At 39.5% G+C, this 19757-nt stretch overlaps 1 protein-coding gene across 2 annotated transcripts; it reads right to left on the bottom strand.

The window, feature by feature from the left end:
- Window positions 1-7331: 7331 nt before the first annotated feature.
- ids (iduronate 2-sulfatase) lies at window positions 7332-19646 on the bottom strand. 2 transcript variants are annotated; one of them, XM_069712205.1, is made up of 13 exons: window positions 19497-19646; window positions 18856-18992; window positions 18552-18729; window positions 18281-18369; window positions 15967-16167; window positions 12688-12858; window positions 12463-12589; window positions 11763-11933; window positions 11289-11395; window positions 9963-10070; window positions 9452-9562; window positions 9118-9240; window positions 7332-9025 (listed from the first exon to the last, which is right to left on the bottom strand). In XM_069712205.1, the coding sequence occupies exons 1-13, from the start codon at window positions 19570-19572 to the stop codon at window positions 8945-8947; spliced, it is 1680 nt and encodes a 559-aa protein (XP_069568306.1). In that variant the 5' UTR covers window positions 19573-19646; the 3' UTR covers window positions 7332-8944. The 2 variants fall into 2 exon arrangements, with proteins under 2 accessions (XP_069568306.1, XP_069568307.1); XM_069712206.1 differs by having other exon boundaries at window positions 18856-18962.
- Window positions 19647-19757: the final 111 nt, after the last annotated feature.

The raw sequence follows: 19757 nt of genomic DNA, 5'->3' as shown, positions 1-19757 counted from the left end.
ACAGAGCTCCACGTTGGGCTTTTAAATGAAAGCATGCTGGACTTAACTTTGAGAGGAAGAGAGCTCATGGAATGGATATACAGTATATTTAAATCAAATACAGACTTTTTAAAAGGACGTCTGGATTTAGATTTGTCATTTCAGAGATTAGAACAAATACTACTGAAAGCAAATGTATGCATTGCTGAAATTAAACAGTAAACTATGTTTACCAGCAGTAACAGGCCGGTTCGGCATGTTAACAGCCAGTGTTGCCAGAAGTACTGATTATCCCTGTGACATTTTTCATTCATTCAACCTACAGATATTCTAGCAAATGTAATGAATCCTGCTGTCATTGTAACAAGGACATTTTACTTGTATGTACTGTATATTAGTAGTATAATGGAAGTTGGGTAATTAGAGCCCACTCTTTCTCTTGCACAATGTCAACTGGATTCGGCTCCAGGCCCTCCAAGAGGCGAGTGGAATAGATGATGGGATCGATAGATGGCCGGTTAGTTGTGTCTCTCAACTTAAACATTAATGAAATTGAATCACACCATTGAAACCAGTAATCGTTCATAAGTTCACAGGGAACTCATTGATAATTTCATCACAACATGAAAATGTTTTCACTGGAATCAGAAACTGAGCGAAAACATTTGTCATGGTGGCAGAAATACACTGCCATACTAATACTAAACAGAAAACTGGCCCAAATCGTTACACAGAGCACTGTATGAACTTATCATTATACATAAAACAGCAGCTTGAAGTTCTTAAAATAATTGAATGACAAACAAAAGCAAATCATCAATTTTGTTTTGATTAGAAGAATAAAAAAAACATGTTTGGGATGATCTGAATTTCTCCAGTAATGCAGGCTTTGTTCTCCTCAGTGTTTGTAGTTAAGATCAGCAGGTCAGCCTTAACCTACAAGAGGGCACATTTGTGCATGTATGGGTTTCGTAGCTATGCGTAGATACAAACAATACTTTTGAAAAGCACATTGTATAAATAATGTATATCTGATCAGCCTAGCCATTTTGGAGTGCTGTGGTAAATCTGACAGAGCGATGGCCAAGACTTCATGAGCCTAAAATACACTAAATAAATGTACAAATAAATACATAATTCAAGCGATAAATATAAACTAAGGGGATTTTTTTTTATTGAAAATGGGAAAAGATGACAATTTAACATGTGAAGGGCCTTATGAAATTGTCTTGACTGTTACTTTTGGAGTCTTTCAAGTCGATGACATTAAATCATGTTCTTGTTATATCATAAGCACAAACTGAAGCAGACAACACACTTCTATTCAACATCACCACTTCTGTGATATTTTTTAGTCTGAATCTCCAAACAATAGCCCGACATTTCACTGAGACTGCATTTCACCCCATTTTCAAAACCACAGACCTCCCTCAACAGCTACCACCAAAGAGTTGATTACAGCCATTCAACTTCATTAAAAGAAACGCACTCAGAAATCCATTCCCTCTGTCTGGACGTGCAGAGTGGCAGTTTTAATAGATTGCCCCTCCCCTCATTCTTTGCCAAGTGATTTTGTTAAAACAGGGAGTTTTCTATTTAGCTCTGTGGTTCACAGCTCCAGAGGCGCTAACGAGGTAAGAGCTCGTCAGCTCTAATTGAATGACTCCTGATTAGACTAGCTTCACACTGACAGGCAGCATATCGCATCGTGTCCGACTTCTAATTGCCTGCTTCCGTGATGCTCTGTGTGCTCTGGAGATACAGATGTCTACATTCTGGGTCAGACACGACAGTGGAAGCGAAGAAGATATGAAAACACCAGCACATTGCAAAGGATGAAAATGCACAATATTCTGCGAATAAACATGACGACATCTTGTATTTTTCAGGACTGGATTGTCAAACAAACAAATGTCACATCAGGTAAAAATGTATGAAAAGGTTGTTGGTAAAAATTCAGGTGTAAATTATCACACTGCTCTGTGGACGATGGCATTCTACTTTACGAGTTTGGTTTTCTCTGTGTCCTGTTTTGCTTTAAAAAAAAAAATAAAAGCTTTAAAAATCCAGCAACACTTTACAACAGCACAACACCTACTTTTTCTCTCTTAGTTTGATGTCACCAATCTCATGTCTGTGTTAAGTGTGAGCTCGAGCCGGGAGGTGAATCACACTCGAATCGATTATCCTAGCATAAAGACTGGAAGCGGCGGAAAACAACAAGGCTCCGTCTTACACCCGGCAGCATCATGTACCACACAAGTGTCTTTACTAATTTCAGACTGACACAGTTGTCCATTTCCTGTCCAGTGCCCACCTTGTTTAAATGGCAAACGTACTTGCGCTCATCTAAGCATGTTGGTCTAAAAATGAGGTTTGGTCAGGTTCTATACTTGGTGTTTTGTATCTTAAAGCAGCAGACAGCGATTGACTAACAGGAATTTGGTCTCAAGTCAATGATGTAACATTTTACTGTCATTCTGAGAGCCCATTAATGAGACAGTACTTCAATACACAGTCTGGTGCATCACACGCAAATACTGCTTGTTACACAGGAACATCAGCAGCGCACAAATATGCAAATGATAACAAATATATAGATATAATCTTTTACAATGTGAAAGATTATTGTTGTGAACATCATCTGCTCAATATGTGCATTGGTTTCCCATGTAAAAGGGAGTTATTGGCTTCTACTTGGCAAATCCACTGCTATATGAGCAATCGGCCAGCTGCAAGAGCAGCTGGCTCTTAAAGGAAATGAGAGTTAACACTCTGATTGGTTTATTCCACGTATACACCCAAAACACACATACGATTAATTAATAGACAAAGTAAAACCCCTTTGAACCGAGCCTCTTAAATAGCGCTGAGATTTTCCACAGGTAAACAAGCAAAAGTGGATTTGGACAAACCCTAAATACACGTGTACCATGAGTTTTAGACCGTTCACTGATGATATTGCCCCCGAGATTTAAGAAATAACTCCCTCGGAGTTATTTCGGGGCTTCGTAGTTTATGCAGACATGAGATTGAACCATTTCTTGAAGCTTAGTCTAATTTATCATTAAACCGGAGCAGTGCAATTTAGGGCCCAATGAACAAGTTTGGTCTGAATCTTTTGCACATGTAAAATGTATGTGTTTTTACTGTGAGGGACATGATCTGAGTTTTACAGGAATGTACAGCATGGTAATGTCAAGCCTCCTTAGTAAATTACATTGGCCGATGTCTTTAAGGAAGAACGATGGTTTCATCTATTTCCTGCTAAAGCTCATGTGCTATTAGCGTGTCCTTTTAGCTAACAGTCAACATGAGACATCGAGGCAGTGGCACACAGACAAGAGAAAAATTTGAAACGACCATTTTTGACAAATATTGCTGAAAAACAAAAACAAAAATATTATTATGTAGATTAAATAGTAGTGTTTGAGATGTATTTAATTTTAATTAAATTTAATTTAAATGTAAAATATATTGCATTTTAATTAAATGTAATTTAACACTACATAAACATATATTTTTGGCCCACAGCCTTCTATCCAGATTAATTTTGGGGCCCTTTGAAATAATTTGAGCACCCCTGCATTAAACTAACATTTTAGTTAATTATGGGAACTCTATGGGTTGTGTGAAGTCCCGTAAACTGCCTCACGTGATGTCACTTGAATTAGCGTCAGCTGAGTCAAGTCAGTCAACTACTAGTCAGCTACGAGCATAACACACCTGAGGCCTGTACCATGAAGTAGGTTCAACAAACCCACGATATCTTTCTGTTATCTGGCTCAAAAAACCCTGATAAACAAGATCGCGCTAAACTGTCACACAAAGCTGGTTAACAACTCGCCATGTCAACTCAGGGTTTCTCAATCCAGCTACGAGCGCGTTCACATAAAAGAGGAGGTGTTTGCAGCATCTCACCAATCACAAACACAGACCAGAGGACTGGCTGCAGAGCAACATGTTTCATAAACGAGGAATAAACTGAGAAAACATGAGATAGTTAAAGACATAATCCAGGCTGAAAGGAGTACAGCTGCAGCTGCTGTATGATAGAAGAATGTGCTGGTAAAAAAAATAAATCGCTGACTGTGTGAATGCTTCGCCAAGTTGAAAGGCTTAGTAAAATGGACTTGGGAGCAAATAAGAAATAAATATAAAAACATGATTTCAAGCGGTAAATTCGCTTACTGTTACATAAGTACAAGAAGTACAAAGGTTCAGAGCTTCAGCCAGTCTCTGTTGTAGGAAGATATCAGTAAAAATACGATGAAATAGAATCTATATTTCATATAAAAATTACAAGGTTTGTTGGTCTCTGAACATTCTGCCCTCCACAGAGGACTGTCTCACTCCACAGAGGACTGTCTCACTCCACAGAGGACTGTCTCACTCCACAGAGGACTGTCTCAGTCTGCGTACTGAGCTCCGTGGAATCTTCTACAATTGGTGATGACGAGAGGATTGATTGGGCACTGCTGTGGAGCAGGTTCTGCAGTTACCACGTTACCACGGCAATGTATCACGGTAAGAAGTGAACCAGCTTCAAAGTACTAAAAATACCCGCAATTAAACCTATAGTTACTTCGCAAACCGCAAATCCTTTTTCATAGTACAGGTGCCAGGTTTTAACTATAGACTGCATATAAAAGTGGATGTAGCTTCCGAGTCTAAAAAGTGAGGTCAGTGCTGAAGTGCAGTTCCACTAACGGTGACTCGAGGTTTGCTCCAAAAGGCTATTGCTCCATTGACTCCCATTCAAGTTCCCTCATGAAATACAGACTTAATCCATTATTTACACAAGTCACTTTAGTGTCCTTCGCTAAAGTCACTCCTTCTTATTAAATTGGAGCAGTTCATCTGAAAATAATCCTATCATTATTTAGATATTAGGCCCAAGCGACTGTCAACCACGACGTCACCCACTGGTTTGTAAACTGCCGTTCTGAAGCCTCGAACTCTGTATTTTGGCCGTTGCCATCCTTCTATTTTGGAGTCAGAAATGACCACATTTGGAGGAGCTGAGGAGGAGCGATCGGTGGATCCGACTCGATTTCGGAGGACACTAAACCTGCCCACCTCTGGCTGATACCTGACTGCTACATGTCTCTCAATCAAACGGACACTCCCCCAAATATACCTGTTTTTTTAGGCAGAACAGCAGTTCACAATCAATGAGTGATGTCACGGTTGAATGCCATTTGGTCTTAAGCGGAGAACCATTCAGGGAAGAGATTATATATGTGCTTCTACTGAATCATTTTTTTTAAAGTGGCCATTGTTTTCAAACTGTAACCTTAAAATGGTGGAGTAGCCTTTAAGTCCAATTACAGTTTCATATTACTGAAAGTAAGAAATGTTCCGTTTTCTGATTTAAGTTTGATTGACAGCAACCAGCAGGCTGCCAGCAGTGTTACACAACAGGAAATGAGAGACAAAGTAAAGTGACTCGCGGCAGTCCTCTGAACATCATAAACAGACTGTGTTGTTAGCAGCAGTATTGAATAGTAAGGAGCACACCAGCATCTAACTTAGCGACTTTCTACATTTACATGCTGTTTAATGTGCTGCAGCTGAGCAGCTAATTAGCTAACTAGCCTGCAGTTCTGGAGAAAAAACAGCTCCTCTGACGAAGTACTCTTCAAGTCCTTGGAAGGCAGCGTAGTTTGTTTACTATTCCTGGATTCATTCACACATGGTAAACACACACACACACACACACACACACACACACACACACACACACACACACACACCTTGAGACGAACTCCAGTCTTAATGCAGCTGAGCTAAGCTTTTTCTACACACATACACACACTCTCCCTCTCTCTAATGTAATTGTGTATGTCACCAGCGTTAACAGAAACACAGTGTGACCTGCCAGAATATGAGCCCATAGCGGTAATGCGATTACCAGTGTATGAAACATAATGATAGACGATGAGAGTGAGACAAAGACAGAGTGGCGAGAAGGAGCAGGTAAGATGGAGTGAGAAAAAGAGAGCAGCAGAGGTAGAGAGAGAAAAAAAAAACAGTAGGTAAACAGTAATGTAATTGCCATTAGATCAATTTGATCGTGGTCAGAGATCACTGCTTGTGATGATAAATATTGATCTGATAAAACCACTGAGGCAGAAATATGAGCTGACATGAATACAGGCAGAGTAGAGAGTGGTTACAGCTGCACTGACTCACACTTTCAAAATGAGTATGAAACTCAAGGTGGAGGATGCTGGGAGCTGCCCATGGGCAAGACACCAAACCACAAACTGCTCCAATGAAATGTGAAACTAAATTAGGTCGTTCTGCTTAAAGCAATGAAATGACTATATGTAAAGTGAAAAGGGTCCCTTTTAGTGACAAATCTACACAGAAATATCACTGACTCTGTGGTGTCACTCAGGCTAACGGAGCTTTATAGCACATCCTTTTGTTTCAGTTATGTCTTGTATAGCTGCTTCGGACGCAGCAGGATAATTAATCATGAAGTACCATCCCTTTGAACCATTTGCCTTACTTTGCAATTCGCTGTTATCCGTCACTAAATGAGCAAAAGTGGATTCGACAGGCCCAAAATATACTTGTGCCAAGTGCAATTAGATCATTAAAATACAGCCCAAAGAAAGCAGATAGGTGGTGAAGAAAGTAGAGCGTTTAGCAGTTCAAGAGCTAGATATCTCATCCAGTGCTTGTTAGAGACCAAAACAAAGTTAAAAGAGTTAATATAAAGAAATGCATGTACAAAGCAAAACCGAAGGCTGATGTGTTCAAAGGCGAGGTAGATGAAATGAAAAGAGAAGAAATGATTAGAAGAGTTGAAGCTGGCAGAGAAGAGATATCTAACCCCTCCCTGGTCTTTGGGAAATTTTATGACTTTCATTTGTGGCATACAGACTTCCCTTTAAAATGAGTTCTACAAATTGTTCTGCATGATTGCTCAGAAATTGAAAATGTAAAAAAAAAAAAACTCCAAAGGCCTGAGACTGAATTCATACTATATTTTAAAATGCAATTACAAGGCTTTTAAACCTTTGTGTTGCCTGGGCAGATCGACTCGTGCGCAAATTAGCCAACGTTCGGTTCGGGCCATATTCTTCCGGTGCCGGTGAGCCGGCGTATGTATGTTCTACTCCGGAGGAGAGAAACGACAGAAGGGGAGGACGCAGAGAAAACAGAGTAGACTGGAGAGGTCCCCGAGGATCTCCTTCACCACTCTGCAGCTTTACACTTTCTGCTGTGGGTGAGCACAAAATGCTTTCCAACAGAGCGGTGGGGTGTGTGTGGACGGGCAGCAAACACACAGGAAAACAGACACAAAGAGGAGCCGTGATTAGAAGTCGACTATTGCAGCTCGCGTTCAACACATTTTTATTTTAAACAAATCGAAACAGACATAAATATATTAGCAGTGTGTCCTTGCCAAGTCTGAGACCTGAATTATTTCTGCAGTATTTATCTTTTATTTTCCCTTTAGAAAGCTGCAGCTCAGATTTCAAGGATGCTCGAATGCAACTAAACTCAAGGTTAAGTTCATTTTTTCTTTGTCGGTGTCTGTACGGACAGATACTGATTAAACTTACTGCTCCCGAGACTTGTAACATATTACAGCACTAAGGAAATGTGGAAAAATTAACCAATTCAATTTCATCTACGGATTTCTCCAACATCCCAACATATGATAGAAGCCCACTGATGATTCAGGCTTCATTTCTATCCCATTAACATGAAAGCCAGTGCAGCCTACAATAAAAGTTGACAGACCAAATCCCTTCCATTTATTGTTAGACCTGAAATTCAAGCTAAAATTGCTTTCTTCTAAATTACCGCAGCACAAAATGCTCATACAGTGGAACCACAGTAAAATGGAGCTACATTTACTGCTCTACTTTCATTTGCATTGAATTATTATGGGTGGCTGTAACTCATTTCATTTCAGGTCTGTGAATTGATCTGAACTGACTGTTTACAAGTAGGGCGGGCAAATAGCTGCAAGTGACATCAAGCGCAAATAGAAATGTCATATTGTTTAACACCACAGTACAAAACTGTGGAAGTCCCTGTTAGCTGTTGTGGTACAAAGTGAGAGATGACACGTAGAAGGTTCCTTAAAGCAGACTGGACCACCAACGGTTCTGCAGGTTTCCTCACTTCTACATGTGATCATTTTCATGTAGGAGTCAGTAAAGTTCATCAGAATTGTCCCGTTAACATTTCATTCTCCCTAAAAAAAAGTGTTAAGAAAAACATTGTCGGTAGTTTAGCTACTCATTCAACTTTTTATATTTCTCTCTTTGTACAGACGACGCGAATGACTAAATAAGTTAAGTGAGCTTTAAAGACACGGTTTTTATCAACGATGAAGAGAGCTGCGATAGCCTGCTCCCAGTATTTATGCTAAGCTTGTCCAATTTAGCTTAAAGAAATTTGAGGTTACTGAGCTTCATCAAACCTTCTAACAAAAAGACTGACTGCTCCTGTAGCTACTGTAGATAATCAGAAATGTGTCTACTGCTAAACTTGGGATGGATCATCCTCCACACAAGTTGATGGTCAAGCTTACACAGACATGACCAGCAGATGTGAAGAGGCCAGACAATAAAAACACTGGAAGTGTGTTTAGCAAAAGGAAGATGAATTATGTTTCTACATGCACGCGTTTTTTTTTTGGTCAGAATCAAAACTAATTCTTTGCAAAGCATGAAGACCACTGAGAGAAATGTTTTCTTAGAAAAACAAGTGGGTTTTTTTTATACACTTTCGCTCATGTGCTCTGCCTGCCAATGAGTTCTAAACATGGAACATTAACTTCAACAACCAGGTCCAAATAATGAATATGGATGCCACATGATACTGAATCATGTTAGGATTAGTAAAAACAGCATTGCTGCCCGTTTCCCTTCCAGCCATCCATCTTCCCTTTGTACTTGTTCCCCATCTGTCCATCTGTTGTGTTTCATTCTTGTCATCACACCTTCCCTCTACTCGTCTTCATCCCTGCTGTGACGAGGTTCAACTGCAGCTTCAATCTCATTTGCAGACTCACCGTCTGGACGACGACCACGAGTCAGGAAACAAGTAAACAAGAAAAATGAATGTTTGATTGAGGTGGAACTGGTTCTAAGATGAATTCAAACTTACGGGAGAAAGGCTGGCCATCTTCTTTATCACACTGTGGTCAGTGTCATTATAGAGGTTCTTGTCCTGACCGGGGTCATCTGCTGACATGTACAACTCTCCAGCGTAGACTTCTGATGTATTCACCTGGATACAGAGACAGATGGATGACACAGACAAATATAATCTGTTTCTGTCGTGGAAAATGTCTCCAATATGTTGTGTGAAACAAGATGGATGGATTAATCACGCTCAACTCCCCCAGCTCCAATCTAATACATTCACACAGAGAAGAAGAAGACAGAGGCAGATAAAAGAGAGATGATTGTCATGCAGCGCAGGTTTGTCAAACACCTACCTGAAATGTTTTGGGATTGAAGCCCAGCCACAGCGTGTATCTGTAGTCCCAATTTCGCATAGAGTAACCCATAACCTTTATGTCTTTAAGGTCAGGGAGGTCAGAATTCACCTAGAAGAAGAACTTGGAATTAAAAGCCATCTTAAAATTGAGGAACCCTCCAAACTTTGCAGCTGCCAACTCATCATGCGAGCTGGCTGATGAGCTCATGTCAAGGCTGCCAAACTGTTGCGTACAGAGATTGACCTGCAGCAGGTGCAATGCTCATCTGGATACTTGAATCCAAATATTTAAGCGAGGTGGAGGGTCGAAGAGCGAGTCAAATTTACAGTCAAGCAGGTGACATTTTAAATAATAGTTTATAGTCGATAAAATAAAAGTACCAGTGTGATATTTTTGAATTAAAAACATACCTTCCTCCCTACTGATAGAAAAACAAAAACAAAAACAAAACAACAACAACTATGATTTACCCTTTAACCAGCTCATGAAAGCTATTTAAAAACACTACCTGAGGTGTATCAGCAGGTCGAGGGTATTGGCTGAAAGCTATGTGCTCCTCAGAGTATTCATCTCCGTGTTGAAAGGCCTGGTTGCGTCCTTCTGTACACAGCTCTTCCTGAAAGCAAAGAAAACAGACCAAAGAGTGAAGGAGACAGATGTCAGTGCCAATCAGATCACATTCATGTCAGGTATGTTTGGGCCTATTTATGGAGCGGTTGTACGTCTCCATTGATTTTGTTTGGCCATGTTAATGCGGTGTCCTTTGAACTCAGAGGGTCCTGAAACAAAACATGTGAAATTGCAAATATCAGTTCTGTTCTGATTCAATGTGCAGAGAATGGGATTTGAAACAACCAAAAAACCTGATTTCAAGCCAAAGGGAAGCTGATTACAACACACAAAGTCCAGACTTAATTCTGTTGAGCTTGATTTTTGAATCCCACTTCTTTTTTTTTCTTTGAACCTTCAAATAACAAGTTCATTTCACTAGTTACTGTCACTGAAATAAATACCACAAGCCTGGAGTCTGCAGCCACATTAGCAGTTCTGTCAAGCTGCACGTAGGCACAATGCTGCTTTAAGCTAAATGCTAATATCCTCACAATGACAATGCTATTATGCTGATGTTAGCACAGTTATGCACTATTACCTCGATTATTTTATTTTTGTGGTACAAGCAGTTTGTTAAAAATGCAAATAATTTTTGAAAAACGCCTTTTTAAATACGCTGCATTAAAATGCAGCGTATTTAAAAAGGCTCTGTTAGAAATAAAACAAGTTTTTATTTTGATTTTATCTAAATTGCCAGTGATGACATTCTGTCACACTTCACAGAGTGAAAGGAAAGTCCTTATATCTTACTTTGAAATCCAAGTTGGAGGCTGACATGGACACTTATTCCCACTTGAGTGATCATGTGTTACTACAGAGCCCCAGCAGTGCTATGAGCTCAATGCTATGCTCACAATGCAAATTGTACCCTGCTGCTATTTAACAGATACGGTACCATGATTTCCATTTTATTTTAGCATGCTAACAATTGCTCATCATCACCAGGTAGAGGTGAGTCTGATGGGAATATTATTAGTTTTCCATGTAATTTGGTCTTCAAAGCATTGGACAAATTAAACTTTTGACCTGTTGATGGTGCTGAAGGAAACCGCAGGCGATCACCAGTTATTACAAGTCATGCTGAGAGGAGCATGTACCAAATTTCATCGTAATCCATACAAGTAAAAAAAAAAAAAATTAAAAAAAAAAAAAGTCATCCAAATCTGCAAATGTCAACCTCATGTTAACGCTCGAGGAAAAGTCAGAGCATTCGTCTTCTTACCTTGAGTGACTCATCAGGGCAGAGTTTAGGTGCTCCAAGGCCAGCCAGGTAGGAGACGGTAGGAAAGACATCCACCAGCTCCACTATATTTTCTCTAACTGTGTCACCTATGACAGAGAGTAGGGTCATCCAGTTGCTGAGTTGGATTGACCCACTCGGACAAAGCAGTCCAGATATCCTCTAAAATGTGCTAAGCATCCTGCTCTTAAATTTCATCATCATTGCACCACATGTATTTGAAGTAAAAACTGTCCAGAGGCAAAAAAATCAAAGTGTATCCCCGTCTAAATACTTTTGCAGATCTCTGTATATCAAAGAATTAATTAAAGTCAAGTTGGCATATTAATAAATGTTTTAACAAGGTTTATAAGACCAATTAAATATATATGTAAATATTTAAATCAAACTTCAGTTCCCTTTTGCACACTACATGTTATCAATGCTAATTATTTTGTTGTCATGGAGGGGGCTTACTGTTGAAGCTGTGCTCTGATTGGGTAAACACATCTACAAACGGGAAGGTCGACTCTTTCAGCCAATCACGGATTGTTGTGACTTCAGGATCGAACAACATGAGGGGGACGCGGGTTGACACGTCAAAATTTGAGTATTTGGCCCATTCGCCGTGCTCACCTAATGACCAACCTAACACAGGGAGGAAAAAAAAAAAGAGATAAAAGACCAAAAACAAAACTAAAGCAGTTGGGAGAAGTAATCAGAAATGAATCAATGACGCTATATAACACAAATATTTTTTTTAAATAAAGGGTATAAATCTGAGGCAATCCATTTCACTGATGTTTTTCCAAGTTGTTTTATATTTGAAAATAATGGCACAGGATTCAGTCTTCCATCCTCCACTGAAGGAGACATTAAAACAAAGTGAGTTTAGAAGACACAAAGTTTTAAAAAGAAAACAGAGCTGGGGTTTGGAGTTCAGGAACATTGTGTGAAGATGTTTGCTGTTACAACACTGCCATCTGGTGGTCACAGACATGGGCAGCAAAGGTATTTGTTTGGAAAAACTTGTGAAGACCACATCACTTTCTAAACAATGTGGACTGAGAACCTGATGACTGATGTTTTATTTATTCTACTAAACACTGTAAAGAGACACAGCCATGTTAATGTTTTAATATTACTAGTTCTTCATTCAAAGCCTGTGTGTACCAACCATGATCAGAAGTGAACACCACCACGGTGCTGTTAGTCAGTCCCAGATCATCTAGTGCACCGAGCAGCCGTCCGACCTGAGCATCCATATACGACACAGCAGCGAAGTAGTGCTGACGAATACGCAGCTACAAGACATGATCCAGAACACGGGCGTTTTACTTCTGGTTTCAAGAAGAGGAAACGTGGAACCAAATTATCAGTGCTGAGAGGAGTCAGTTCAAACCTGGAAGTCTTTAGGAATTGGTCCATATGGGAAACTAATGTTGAGTTTTTGGACATCGTCTCTCTTCCTTACATCCATCCAGGGGTTGTAGGCCACAGGAGGGAGGAGTTTGGGGACATCGGGGTCAGGGGCCAGAGTCATTTGATCGAGGGGATATAGGCTCAAGTACTCCTGTAATACATAAACAAGATTTATAGGGATGCCAGGTACAAAAAACAAAAGCATACAAAGAGCTGCATTTTCATTACAACAAAACAAATTCTGCTTTGTATAATTAGTCAAATCTAATTGGCTCATTTTCAAAAATAAAACAAGTGTAAAAAAAAAAAAAGCCCCTTGGGATTACGCCTGATCCCAGCCTGGACCTTCAATTCCATGTGAATCACTCACTCAGTTGAGATTTTTCCAACTAAGCAACACTGCAGAACAACAGATCCAGGAGCCCACTGGGCATTACTACGATCACTCGGATGCCTGGTCTTAACTCCGACGGACTTTGAACTCTACAGCTTGTACCTCTCGACCCAACGCTTCTTTCTTTATTCTACTTCCAACAATTGAAGCTTGCATGCCTTGATGGGTGTAACTTTGGGTATTTCCTATAAAACTTATGTTATTTTTAAAGCATCACTGCTTTTCTTTTCCACTGGCTCAAAGAGAACCGAATTCTCCGGGAACTTGCTGTTGCTTCTCTTCATCCAGACTCAACACTTTTTCCAAATGACAATTCTTCCTCACTTCTTTCTGTTCTGTTCTGTTCTCGTTTCCACATGCCGTCTCCTCCATGTTAATACCATTATCCACCTCACACCCTGGCAGTGTTCACCCAGTCCTTGGTTCCAAAGGAACATTGGTAAAGGTGCAATATGAAAAATATATAGCTCACAATATCATAATAATAAAATGTATTTAAAAAATATTAAAATTGACAAATTATCCACAGATTGTGAAGAAATCTGAACCGAAAAACATTCCAAACGGCGTCAATGTGTTGTTTTTCTATGGTTGCTTTCTTGATACTATTTTCTTGCTCAAAATAGAGATAGCAAGCCCAAATGTAATCTATGGGGCCAAATTGATTGCCATTTTTTAACCAATTCAAGGCTGGATCCAAACAATTAGACTTTATAATCATAAATTATCAAATAAAAAAAATTAAAAAAGTTATTTATTAAGCTAATTATTAACTAATGACAGAGCAAGAATATGCCAAACTCGACTAACTGCAAAATGTCTGAGAGCCAGACAACTACAGTGACTCACAATTGCCCCTCCGGTACAAAGTGGTATTACAAGTTCAGTCTTAAATCTTACATATTGCACCTTTAAGCAAAATTGCTTCATGCAGCTGGACAAAGATTTTCACTTTCCCCACTCACACTCAGACATATTTATGCCAGTGATGAACTGTTCGTTTAGGGGGCAGGGAAGTGACTGATTTGTTCCATATACCTCAGTAAGTGAATGTCTGTCTTTGTTCTGTGCAATTTACAGTAGATACGCAACAATAGTTGCATAGAATGAAGTGCAGATAATGAGAAACATAGTGTTAGCATACTTGTAGTATCCCATCTATGGGTTTGCAATATTAGTTTATTTGATATATCAGTGTGAGTAAAATATTCTGCCAAATGCACACGGTGGTCACAATTCTTAAAAATGTTTTAATAATATTGAATAATATACTACGATCAAATTTGTGTATCTGCCTAAAAAACTAAAACAAATGATTAGTCAGGTTATGAACTAGAACTCAGTCCAGGGTGAAAGCGTTATAGCGTATTCACAGTAATCAATGAAAGTTTATCCAGTCAGAGTCACATTTCTTTTAAGATGACTAAAGTGTAACAAACAGCCTGGACATTAAAGAGACATGTTACTGAGGGTACTGAGGAGGGGGGCTGTTTCTGCCCTGAAAATCATGCAACTAAAGAATGTGATCATCTGACAGGAGAATGATACCGTCATGGATTGCTCTTTCAGCAGTGTAAAACTACACTCTCAGTGGGCTGTCACAGAGATGAGAAGCATCCCCCCTGGTTGATTCAAAATCTATATTAACAGATGAACTTGTTTTGCATGTTGTAATCACATCAGTTTATCCAGCTCAACGTGAGCAAAACTGAAGTTCCTCATCAACAACAACATGTGTTCGAACTGGTCCATTTAAGGACTTGAATTCAGATCATGTTTCAAAAACTGCTTGAATGAGAAATAGATTCCCTTGACAGCTTGCCAGTAAATTGTTACAGAACTGTTTTCCCTGTTGTCCGTGTCTGATGGAACACGTATGATTGGGTTTTAATCAATCCAGCTGTCTACACAGGCCATGTTCGACTCGCATTTTAAAATACACTCCAGAGCACATTTTGGTGCTTCAAGCAAGTGTCAAACCACCATGAGGTCACCCACTGGTTTGTGAGGTGCAGTTTTAAAGCCTTCAGTCTGGCATTTTGGATGTCGCAAAGTTTATGGAGCCAGAAGTGATTACATTAGAACAAGCTGGTGAGGACTGAGGGGTGAATCTGACAGAGAACCTGAGGACACTTTGCTCACCCAACTATACTGGAAACCTGACTGCACACTCAATCAAACCAGGTACACACCCAAACAGTTGTGTGTTTGGGTGTTCTTTGAAGCCTAATATCTAATAATCGTAGATTACTTTTCAGAGGGACCACTGACGTGAGAATGATGTTAGCTACTGACACCAGAATGACTGAAAAAAAAATGATCGACTTTGTATTTAATGAGAGAAGTTGATGCTTTTTAAATAGAAGTTTATTGGACCCAGAGGTTTTTAAAGCCAGTCCTTAGTGGCCCTCGGTGGTAATGCATTTTACAGAGCTTAAATATTGACTTCACTTTTCAGACCCGGACATAATGGCCATTTTCATATGCAGTCCACGGCTTTGAGCCTGTTAACTGTAGTGATCAAAAGTGATTATGTATTGGGCTGGAAAATGTAGGTGACTTACAACTCTGTACTGTGTCTGAATACGTCCATGTCCACGAGAGTGGCAATATAAAGCGCTTTTAACCCATAAAATGTATGTGTATTCAAATTTTAAGTTCTAACATTCATTGTTATTATAATTGTTTTGTTATATTATCAAGTAGTCACCAAGAAACTTGCTGAAGGTCAAAAACTCCTGAGCTACATGAAACCTGCCAACATGAACTCGGATTGAACTGAAACACAAACACAATACTGTTAATAACTGTATTGATTTGACTATTATCAAACTAATATGTACATTATATTTGTAGGTAAGGTACCTTTGGTATCCTAAAAGGTATGTGGGGTTTATGAAAGCCCACAGCCAAGAAGAAAGGAACGTCACAGTTGACCCGACTCTTCAGTAACCTCACTGCCTCGTCTGTGCTCTCCAGGTCAGGAAGGGTTCCTCCAGGCTGTTCGCTCACGTTCACTGCACACAGCAAGTTGGCGTGGAGTTTCCCATCCTCTCCTTTACACATCTGAAAACAAGGTTTTTTTATATATATATATATATATATAAATTATTAAATATATTTGAATATCTACAACAAGGTGCAATCAGAAAGTTCAGAGACTGTTTCCTGTTGAGCATGAGCAGAGCGCAGCACAGTAATGCACACAGAGGGGGAAGCAAAAACCTCTGAGCGCAAGTATTTAGAGTAACGTCACTTGATCAACATCAGCACCTGTTATTCGTGTTTTTGGGACCACTTGGATGTACGCTCGTGCAATTTCAACATGGACTTGAAACTTGATCAGAGAGCACACATCACATTTTGTGTCAAATTGTTGGGGAGCAGAAAGAAGTCACAGGGAGCCAAATCTGTCACGCAGGGGTGGAGGGGAGCAACGACTGTGTTGTTGCAGGTCCATGGTGAAATCACACATACACACACACTATTGGTCACAAGCTCACATGTAACTCCGGTGCCGATGTTGATCAAGCGACTTGGAACACTTAATCTTGAAGGTTATCGCCTCCCTCTGCTCCATGCACATTACACTGCTGTGCTGTCTGTGAACATTTTCATCACACCTCAGTTACCAGTTCTGTTTGCTGCACTACAGTCTCTATTAATTCTTGAGGGAAATATCTGTCTCTTTAGCTGCCAATTTAGACTACAGTGGGCTTTTAGATCTGTTTTGATGAAAGCAGCTGCCTTGTTTGGCTGAAAACAACATTAGGAGCAGAGAGTGAACCTAAATAGTAAACTTATGGACCGGGCAGATAAACAATGAGCTAAAACTCCCTGTAAAGATTCCTAAAGCAAAGGAAAGCTACAGATTTTGATGCCGATTCTCAGGTTCATCACTACGAGTGACCCCTCTCACACTTTCATACAATAGCTTCATTCTTTATTTATTTATTATTATGAAAGATTCATTAACCCACTCTCACAGTACAAGAGTATTAACAAATGATTTACATTCCCACAGGGTAGTCATCGTGTTAATGGGGGAAATAATGGATAGTTGTATTGATTCAGCACAGTTTGTTTCTGCCTACCACAACATGAGGGAATCAGATCGATTGGTTACATCTACATCAGGCCACAGAGTTTTTTCTGTTTTGTCTTTTTTTTTTTTTTTTTTTACTGGTTTTCCATTTCTAAATTGATAACATAAAAATTTCCCTCTGAGGGATTAATAAAGTATCTATCTATCTATCTATCTATCTATCTATCTATCTATCTATCTATCTATCTATCTATCTATATCTATCTATCTATCTATCTATCTATCTATCTATCTATCTATCTATCTATCTATCTATCTATCTAATCATTGTGTTCATTGGTAAGTCAAATAAAAAGATGAAAATCTGTGATTCTTATTCTTTGTGATGCAGCTTTGTGCTGATATTTTATTCTATTTTTTTCATGTTCTGACTCTGAAAGCTAATGTCCATATTCATAAATTGGTTTGGGCAGACTGTATCAGAATGTGGTTGTGAATGTCAATTTGCAATCTGCGCCGGCTGCCCGATCTTTCTAAACATGCGCACTAGGAATCACTTTCCTTTCACTATTCCTGCTCAATTTATACCAGGAATATATTCACATTTTACAGTCCTGAAACACTTTACACCTGTCAGCCAAGTGCACCTGGCAGCAGACAAGGAGGCAGACATTCCTCCTTTCTCATGACGGGGAGAAATGAGAATTCATGAAAGTTTGACAGTCCAACAAATTCTTCAGGAATTTAGATGTCTGTGTTGTGTTTAAAGGTGAAAACTGACTGAAAAAAAGCTAAACACAAATCTTATCACCAGCTGCTGAGCCCAGTAGGCCTCCCTCACTCTAAACTACAGAGCATTTTTATATGAGCATGTGTATCCTGGTTATGTTGCACATGGATACATCCTAACTTGGTTTTGGAAACGTGGTTTATGTCTCATCCTGGTTTTGGATTAACTCCAATGTAAGTAATGTCCAATGTAAACACAGGACACATCTGAACACTGATGATCAGGAACCTGCATACTCAGATATGAATAGCCATGTTCATGTACACTTCATATAATAGAGCGCATGTAATCATACTCAGTGACTTAATACTTAAAGTGTGGGAGAAATAGTTCCTCCTGAATACCTTTTCTTTCTCAAATCTAAAGGAAGCTGGGTGGTAGGCAGGGATGGACCAGCTATAGGGGTAGTCATCAGTGTGGTTAGAGGCGATGCCTGCACAAACACAATACAACACAACCATTGTTACAGCAACACAATCGCAAATAAACAGTAAATTAAGGCAGACTGCATTCTTCTCAGAAACACAGCACTGACTCATCATCAAATATGTGCGGACTGTGCTTTACCCCATAACACAAATGTTTCTTAAAAAACATACATGTTGATACCCTTACCTGGATGAAATATCTTGCCCACAGACATGGTGTAGTACCCGTTAGATTTAAAGTACTGTGGCAGAGTTGTGAAGTTCCCAGAATGGACTCTCCAGTAGGAGTTGAAGTCGTAGAGCCTGGTCGTGTCTGGTCTGCGACTAGTTAACATGGATGTGCGACTGGGAGCACAAACAGCTTGCTGAGAGAGGAAGAGAAACACACATTCAAACACTTCAGTAGGGTTTCACAATCCAATCATAGTCTCACAAACTGACTGAACCGATTTAACAATTTCAGACAGAAAATATCACCAAAACTGACTGACCTGTGCGTATGCGTTGAGAAATACTTGACTTTTGGATGCCAGCTGGTCGATGTTTGGCGATTTTACCAAAGAGTCCCCGTAGCAGCCCAGTGATGTCCGCAAATCATCTGCCATGATGAAAAGGACATTTCTCCTCTCTGAAGTGAGACACACCCACAGATTAGGTGTGTTTTTCTACCAAATTAGTTCAGGCTTATCTTCCAGTTGGCTTGCAGGGGGAGTCTAATACCAGATGGAGGTAACATTAATCTAGTAAACAGAACTAAGTCCTGAATAACATGGAAGTGATGGGAGGAAAGGAACCTGAAATTAAACTGAACAGAAACTAACAGCTTTTACTGCAGCTTCTCTCAACACAAAACGCCTGCAAGTAAAACACATAAAACAAAGCATCTTTCAGTAGGTCAACTAAATCAACTTCATAGCTAACTCCACTAAATAAACAAATTAAAGCACCCATTAACGCTAATGTCTGCTAACTTAGTTACAGACATTTACTGTTCAGCCAAACCTGACCCAAACCCTTCATATTAGCACAACAAATCAAAATAAATACAAACAAAACCAGCGTGCAATTCATCACAAAGCCTGTGAAGTCTGTCTAGCAAATTCATTTCCCCTTTAGTAGAAACTTAAACTACCTTTTGTGCCAACAACAGCAAGTGTTAGCGTGTGGAGGACCAGAAGGAGAAGCCATCTCCGGAGAACTGTGTACATTTTTGTTTTTCTCAGATGACTAAAGACAGGAATCACACACGATCCACGGGCAAGTCTTCCCCAGTATAATCTTCTTTCCAACTGTCTTTAAAAAAAAAAAAAAAAACTTCCTGATTAAGACGTCACCAGACTGCTGCATTTTCATTGGTCCGTTCATTAGCCATTAAAAAAATAAAATTGTAATA

This window comes from Brachyistius frenatus, unplaced genomic scaffold, assembly GCF_029030835.1.
Source record: "Brachyistius frenatus isolate BFR_SWC_R1_liver_20210118 unplaced genomic scaffold, ASM2903083v1 Contig_107, whole genome shotgun sequence".
Classification (NCBI taxonomy): Eukaryota; Metazoa; Chordata; class Actinopteri; family Embiotocidae; genus Brachyistius; species Brachyistius frenatus.
Note: the sequence above shows the minus strand (reverse complement) of the source record. Positions and strands in the feature narration are given on the sequence as shown.